The following is an 8,344-nucleotide window of genomic DNA, read 5'->3' as shown; positions in this document are numbered from 1 at the left end:
ATAGAAAGTCTGAGCTGCTTTGGCCTCAGTGGTCCTTTTAAACCTTGAAGAAGAGTCACCAGTGGTATTCTATATCCTTCTCAGTTTGTGTCATCTGCATAAGTTTCCTTTATCTAATCCGTTGATTAAAATGTTGACAGATCTGTAGTATACTATACTAGATGGACTTAGCTTTGACTCCATCCAACATAAATAGTCCCAACCCTCATGATATTCCACTCTCCCCACCCCCACCCGCATTTGGGGGCTTGGGGCAGGTGCTGGGCCAAGGTTAGTCAGACCACAGTGATCATATCCAATCCACAGCACCTTCCATTTTATTGTTTTATTTACAAACAGGGTGAAGTCAACTGGGAAAATCGGGTAGGGAGTCAGTCTGGGCCATCCAAATGTGGAGTGGTTCCTGGGTCAGTCTCCACCATGAAGGCCGCCTCTTCTGTCCTTTTCCTGCCCCTTGGTAATGGCCTCTTGATTCCTCAGGGCAGCCTCGGTTGCTGCTCCTGAGCCCTTTTATGAGGGCAGGTGGATCCTGGGGGAACGGGGGTGGTACGAGGGCTGGGGCCCCCTCAGTTTGTGTAAACCTGAGTTCCGATCACACGCATGATTTCCTTCTGTATCTTGGGGTCCTGAGTATTAATGTTGGCATCGCCCACCTGACCATCCTCATATCTGCCAAAGATAGGGCAAGTGTGAGCATAAGAGAGAGAACAATACCAGAGTAATGTCAACCAATGGAACTGCATTTGGAGGTGTGGCCATCCCATCCAAGAAGTCAAAACCCTTTCTTGAAACTCTTTAGGGTGGAAGAGATTCAGCTTATCTGGTTTCCTCTCAACAGACCTTTATCTATACCCATCCCTATCCTCCAAGGGGAAAGTCCCAGTGCCAGCTCCACTCAGGTAGCCAGAGACAAGTCTCCGATAACAGAAACAGACTTTCCCAGTAGTCACATATCATTATGCTCTCACCCTCACTCCTCCAAGTAATTCCCAAGGAACCCTCCTAGACTTACACAAAGAAGAACCGTGTGCAGACATGGTCAGACACAGGGCACACCCAGATGTTCCCATGCTTCTGGAGGTCCTTAGATGTAATCACTGGGAAGAGAAGGGCCAGAAGTTATACATATAATGCTTGGGTCAGAGAGTCCAGGCAGGGAAGGGAAGATATGATGCTTCAACATCAACCTTGGCTGGATCATGTGCCCAAGTTGCACCAGAAATAAAGGTTGGGGACCCAGAAAAACAGGGACTGGGTGAGATACCTACCTTCACAAAGTGCTATACAGTTTAGATTCCGACTCTGCAGGAACCTTGACTGAATGGATCGGGTCTGGAAAAGGAGAGCAGAGCCAGGTTGATGGTTATAGCTTTCCCTAGAGAGCTAGTTAGCTGGTAATGGTTGGGGATGGGGATTGGGATATCCAGCCACCCCCCTGAAATTTTTGCTTTCCATAATCAATCTGGATGAGTCCAGGCTTCCCTCTTTACGTTTTCATGTCACTGGATTTAAACTCAGTCTCTGCTTTCATACTTATGACTGAGGCCACAGATGACTCTAGTAATGTGTTCATCTTAGAACATATCTGATTCCTTCAAATGATCTTTAAATCACCCACGACCACCACCTCCACCACCACCATTGTTTCCCCATCCATCTCTGTAGCCTAAACTTATCCCAGGGGAAGGGTCCTGCCTCAGTGGAGCAACGGCAACTAATAATACCTGGGGGATGGTATTCATTCTGTTATATCTCTGGACCAGCTCGTCCTTGGAGGGCATCCTGTGCTGTCCTTTTCCCATTCCTGTCACAGAAAAACAAACCAGTTCATTCACCCATTCCTTAGTCAAATATTTACCGAGTGCCTACTATGTGCCAGGCACTGAGCTAGAGACGCTTGGTGATACAGCAGTGAATAAAGCAAACAGCGTATCTGCCGTCACAGAATTTAGTCTGATGGAGATTACAGGAAAGGAACAAATAATTACAACAGAGCATGGTAAGGGTTATGATGGGGAGAATATAGAGCACTGTGTGAGCCAGAGGAGAACTAACCTAGCCTCGGGGTTTGAAGAAGGCTTCCTGGTGACAGCTATGCTGAGAACTACAGGATTAGGAAGAGTTAGCTAAATGAAGAGGGAAGAAGTATTCTAGGCAGAGATAATAGGATATTAAAAGGCCTGGAGGAAAGACAAAGCAGTGTGCCTTAGTTTGTACCAGCTTAGTTGATGGCAGAGAAGTGGTGAGAGATGATGTGGAAGAGATAAGGTAGGATAAGATCAAGCAGGCCTAATAGGCCATGTTAAAGCAAATGGAGTTTATCCTGAGAACATCTGGGAATCACCGAAGGGTTCTAAGACAGGGAGTAACACAAGAAATGAGTCAGGAATGAGGGGCCTAGGAGAGTGGTGACATCAACACCTCGGGTCAAATGCCAGGCTGAGTGAAATGAGTGGAGAGGAAGCAAGCAGAGCAAGTCAGATCTGCTCTAGTTCAAAGTTACATAAAAAGCTCTGACCAGGGTCATTCAGAGAAAAGGGAGAAAGCAGAGCAGTTAAGTGATGAATAATTTTCCACAGGTAACCACAACGGCAACTACCTTGAAGAGTCCTGCTTCCTTCAGAAAGTCCTCCCAGACTTGAGGGAGAGGTGCCAATTCACTCATTTTCACCCTATCTAAATTCATAAATCCTCCGCCATCTTTACCCCTCACTGAATAGCCCTGTTTATAACATTTATAGATTCATTCTGGATTCTTCCTACTTAGATGTGCAACAGTGCTTGTGTGCCTCTATTCCCAACTCTTTCTGGCCTATGATTAGGACTTCAGTCTCTGTATTCAGCTTTATCACAGGCCCAGCCTTATCACAGTCAGGGATGAGTCTGTGTATGAGACCATGAGACCCAAGAGGGAGACGGATGAAGATGGGAAATGATGCTATCATTGCAGGCCATAAGCAGGGCACTTATCTCACCAGTCCACCCTGGAACTTTCTATTATTACTAACTCCACACTGCTGCAAGTCTTGGTTTTGTGATAGCCACGGTATAGAAGTAGGGATGATAACCACTGGACTGACATTCTTCACTGCTCAGGCTGTCAATTCATCATGCACTCACACTGAAGCCCCATGACAGATTTACTGCCTGAACAAAATTTAGGGCAATGAGAGCCTCAAGACTTGAATTGCTAATTTCTTTCTCCTACAGGACACCCACCACCCCTCTGTTTACAACTTCTCCATTAGCCTTAACTAGGTTTAGCTCTGCATCCAAACATGATGACTTTCTCAGCCTGGGTATTTCAGTGCACGGTTCTGAGTGAAATTCCCATTTAGGTTCTATCCCAGACGTTAAGAGAGAACAATCTGATTTCTATGGCTGGTCTTAGAGATGGCCCTTATGATATAATCCAAATCTTGTCCCATCCCAATCCTGTTGCACACTGTCCTGACCATAATGACCCAATCATCTTCTGTCAGTTTCCCTGAGACCAGACACCCTGAGAACCTGGAGGCCAGAATAATCTGCTTTGTGTCCAGAGTATACACTTGTAAGAAGCTTCTAAACACGACTAAACACAAAGATCGAGTTTACCATCTCCTTTCCCACTGTCCCTCATTTTAACCTGCTCACTATGGCCAAGTCATTAGGGGCTCCGCTAGTCAAATGAATGCTCTCTATTTACAATGACCCCCAGAGGGCACCCAATGTCACTAGGCTACAGATACCCTGAGGAAAAATAGAGAAAACCAGAGCAGAAAGGGGTGGAAGGAAACATACAAAGAAGACAGAGTTGGCCAAATGCTGGAGTTAACTAAAATAACTTGGACATTTACACACATCTCACCCAGTATCAGAGACTCTCACATATCTATGGGGCTCTCAGACTCAGTCATTCAAGCAAAGCCTACCCTGTGAGTCCAATATAATGATAAGAACACTGGCCTAGAAGTTAGGAAAACTGGATTCCAGTCCTAACTCTGCTACTTAGATCTGTGTGACCCTAAGAAAGTCATTTAACTTTTCTGTGTTATCTACTTTCTTACCTGTAAAGTAATAAGAGACTGGACAAGATGACCTGTAATTCCAGTAGTAAAAGCATAAGGTATTTTGTATCTATAATCAAGTCGACCTTTGGAGGGAGAAGGATGGTGCCATATGATGTTTTTACGTTATCAGTACATGAAGAAGAAAGTTAAGAAGTCAATAGAGATTCCTGGCTCCATCTAATAACTAAAGGTATTCAGGCACTCAGTAATAAACAAAGGCCAATGGGAGAGGAGAGAGGGAGAGAACAGGGAGAAAACAGACAAGAAGAAAGAATTTTGTGGGCAGTAAAAGCCAGGAGAATCTCACTACTTAGAATTAGAGCTTAATTAGAGGGAGGCTCAGGCTGGGACAAAGATAAAAATTGTGGAACCTAGACAAAGCCAAAAGAGTACCCTGATCCCACCCTGACTGTGGACCCCAGGCACAAAGAATAAGATTCATTCACACATTCAATAAATATATATTCACTGGGCCCTTACCCTTCTTGGATTAATCATAACCTTTGGTTCACAACACACTATCATTTATTTAATAGGACAATGAATACCTACAGACCTAAGAACGAAATCCAAGAACTAAAACATTAACAGTGACTTACATCTAAGTGCTCCTAACTCTATCCCAACTATCTGCCTCCACTTGGGAGGTATCCACTATCCCAAAATTTGAGTTATTTTTTTCTTTAGTTTTATCATGCACACGCACATAGCTAAATAATTTTAATTTTTTAAATTAATTAATTATCTATTTTTTGCCTGCATTGGGTCTTCATTGTGGTGTGTGGGCTTCTCATTGCGGTGGCTTCCTTGTTGCAGAGCACAAGCTCTAAATGCACAGGCTTCAGTAGTTGTGGCTCATGGGCTCAGTAGTTGTGGCTTGTGGGCTCTAGAGTGCAGGCTCAGTAGCTGTAGTGCACAGGCTTAGCTGCTCCGCGGCATGTGGGATCGTCCCGGACCAGGGCTCGAACCCATGTCCCCTGCATTGGCAGGCGGATTCTTAACCACTGCACCACCAGGTAAGTCCTAATTTTAATTTTTGAGCAACATAAAAAAGGCATCATACAGTAGTCCTCTGGGCTTGCCTTTTTTTTTTTTACTCAACTATTATTTACTCAACATTTTTTCCATGTTGCTGAATGCCACTGTTGGTTCATTTTCATTGATGAATAATAATCCATTGTAAGAATATATTAAAATGTATTTATCCATTCTCCTGATGATGAGCACTTGGGTTGTTTCTAAGATTTGCTGTTGCAAACAATATTACTCTGAACACTCATGTACACACCTTTGGGTGCACATATGCAGAAATGAAAATGCTGGGTCACAGGGATAAAATTTCTCAGCTTTATGAAATTTAACACCAAATGTTTTCCAAAGTGGTCGTACCAATTTATATTCCCGTAAGTGATAAACCAGATCCTGCTTATCTGCAACCTCTGGTACAATCAGAGGTATTATCAGATTTTTTAATTTTTGCCAATCCACGTAGATGGTACATGGTAAGTGATTACGGTCTTGCTTTTACTTCCTTGATTAACAGAGGATGAGCAGCTGCTCATATTTTTTGGTCATTTCTTCAGTGAGATGCCTGTTCATGCTGTTTGCCTTTTTTTTTATTGGGTTGTCTTTTTCTAATTTGTAAGAATTTTTATAATGTATCTTTATTACTAATCTTTTATAGTTGTGTGTGTTACAAATGTCTTCTGGTTTGTAACTTGCGTTTTCACTTTCTTAAGGTGTCTTCTGACGAACAGAAGCTTTTTGTTTTAATAAAGTCAAATTTACCAATCTTTTATGATTTGTAATTCCATCTTTTTCTATTCTCTGGGTGATTTTGTTTAAGACTGGGATAATTTGTTCTTTGAAAGTGTGACTTAAGACTCACTTGTAAAATTATCTGGGTTTAGCAGAAACTAACACACCATTGTAAAGCAATTATACTCCAATAAAGATGTTTAAAAAAAAATTATCTGGGTTTGGTAAGTTCTTTGTTTTGTTTTGTTGTGGCAAATTTGAAACTACTATTTCAATGTATTTTACAATTTTAGAGCTATTCAGGCTTTCTATTTCTTCTTGAATCAGTTTTGTTAAGTTATATTTTTCTAGGAATTTATCAATTTTGACAAAGTCTTCAAATCACTGGCATAAAGTTGACAGAATTTTATTAGCTTTTAAAATTTTGCTCTATCTATAGTTATGTTCCCTTTTTCATTCATAATATTATTTAATTGTGCTCTTTTTCTTCTTAATCAATCTAGCCAGGTTTATCTGTTTTGTTAGTTCTTTAAAAGAATCATCTTTTGGCTTTTTTGAGCCTATCTATTGTACCTGTTTTTATTTCACTGATTTTGGTTCTTACCTATATTAACTCCTTTCTTCTACTTCGTTTCGTTTATTCCGTCGTTAGAGACTTTTCTAGTTCTGTTATTCTGGAACTAAGTGTTATCTTTATAACAGTTACAATTAATGGAGAATACTAAATAGTAATTTATAAAAATCTAGCACTGGCCCCTTCATATGGTAGACATGCAACTATATGGTGGCTCACTTTTATATAGAGACTATACAGAACAAGAACAAAAGAAGACTTAAAAGGAACTCCGACATAAACTTGAAACAATGAGAGAGCTAAGTCAGATTCATTTTCTGAGCTGGATGCAGCTGAACTCATCTCCTGACTAGAATCTGGACATTGTTTATGCCTTATCTTTGGAATAAAATGCTTCCTCTTGCATTCAACGTGACTAATATAATAGTTTATGATTATACATAGTTTAAATTTTAAAAGGTGGTTGACAAGGAGGAGAACAATGTCTTCAGAAATGTAAGCCAGTGGAAGGGGCTCAAGCCTTCAAGTACATTCATATATAAACTCGCATGCACGTGGTGTGCACACACACAATCTATAATGACAGGCTAATGCCAACACCAAAAATGTGTTCTCCGAAGAGCCTAGTTTCATTTCCCAGTTATTCCTTAACCCACTCCCAGGACCAAGGCCCCACAATGAATAAAACGATCCCTATGGAGAAGAGGATACCTAAGAGAAAGGGAGATAGTTTGCCTCAACTTGCAAAGAATCTAAATTCCTAATGAGAGAAAACAGAGAAAGATTATGTATCCATGATTGGGGAGAGAGCTGACACAGACCAAGTGTCCATGATGGAAGAGGAGACAGCATAGGATTATGTATTCACAAAATGGATGCAATGTAAATAGAGTCAATGTGACCAAAGATTATTTCTTACCTGAGTATCCAAAGGAAATACTGGAGATGGGGCTCAGGTAGATGCCTTTGCCATAGGCTGCTCCATGCAGCTTGCAGGGAAACACCAGGATGAGCAATATGAGCCTGGGCCCACCCATGGCTGTGTATTAGGCAGCCACAAGGCTTATCCAGCCCTCTGTCCCTCCATTTAATCTTCTCACTCGCTCAGATAACTTTAGGCACCTACTCTTGAAAAGCTGATTGGCTGAAAAGTGGATGCAAGTTAACCCCTTTGCCTGTGAAATAGTAGATATTGATGCCTTGGAGAGTGAGGAGTGGCAGAGCCACTGAGTCAGTTCCTCAGAAGACATGCTCCTGTCCCTAGGCCTTGGTATATATGCAGATCCCCACCCTCCAAAAAGGAATGCAGAACAGGCAGTCAGGAGGAGGAACAATAACTATTCCTTGGAGTCTTGCAGGGCAAAGAAATGTCTCCTATATCAACTATCTGAATGAATAGTCACATATATTGAAAAGCTCTAACAAGTTAATTTATCACAGTGGCTGCAATCAGCAATTTATTATTTCTACCTACAGCTATATGCCCATTCCTAAAAACACCAAAAAACACAGGCTAGGGTCAAAATACAACAGCCACGTTCATTCTATACACATAGTTTCAACTTCCTCCCTAGCGAAGCCTCACGGGAGGCTAGGTTTGAGGACACTGAGGCAAAAACAGTTGAGTACTCTAGAGAAGACTTCAAAACTGAGTGGGGCAGGGAGGGGGGTGGAGAGAAAGGGAAAAGGGGCACAGCCTCACCTGCAGTTTGGTGTAGGATGCATTGACCAGCCCATTGCGCAGGATCGAATGCCAGTTCTCAATGTGGGACCCACTGTAAGGCAGGGTAGAATATATGTCTCCTCATGGAATGAGGTTCCCAGGAGCACTTCCAAGACTGCCACTCCCACCCATTCTCACACTCACAGGACATGAAGATGGACACAAATAAACCTAGCAATGGATATGCACATGGATATAGTCACAGGCATGCAAGATGTGTGTGTGTGTGGCTAACCC

General features: G+C 42.1%; 1 protein-coding gene across 11 annotated transcripts in view; it reads right to left on the bottom strand.

Annotated features, from left to right (window-relative positions):
* Positions 1-301: 301 nt before the first annotated feature.
* The window catches only part of PARP6 (poly(ADP-ribose) polymerase family member 6), a 28,366-nt gene continuing 20,323 nt past the window's right edge, over positions 302-8,344 (bottom strand). For 8 of the 11 annotated variants that reach the window (XM_060294037.2, XM_060294039.1, XM_060294036.1 and 5 more), the window contains 6 exons: positions 8,087-8,159; positions 7,304-7,373; positions 1,725-1,804; positions 1,269-1,332; positions 1,013-1,097; positions 302-669 (listed from right to left, as the gene is read on the bottom strand). In XM_060294037.2, coding sequence (XP_060150020.1) covers positions 567-669; positions 1,013-1,097; positions 1,269-1,332; positions 1,725-1,804; positions 7,304-7,373; positions 8,087-8,159 — 475 coding nt within the window. In that variant the 3' untranslated portion in view covers positions 302-566. Of the gene's footprint in view, positions 670-1,012; positions 1,098-1,268; positions 1,333-1,724; positions 1,805-7,303; positions 7,374-8,086; positions 8,160-8,344 lie in introns of those variants that run through there. The other 3 variants (XR_004043255.2, XR_004043256.2, XR_009562945.1) reach the window with 1 other exon arrangement.

This window comes from Globicephala melas, chromosome 2, assembly GCF_963455315.2.
Source record: "Globicephala melas chromosome 2, mGloMel1.2, whole genome shotgun sequence".
In the NCBI taxonomy this organism is placed as follows: domain Eukaryota; kingdom Metazoa; phylum Chordata; class Mammalia; order Artiodactyla; family Delphinidae; genus Globicephala; species Globicephala melas.
Note: the sequence above shows the minus strand (reverse complement) of the source record. Positions and strands in the feature narration are given on the sequence as shown.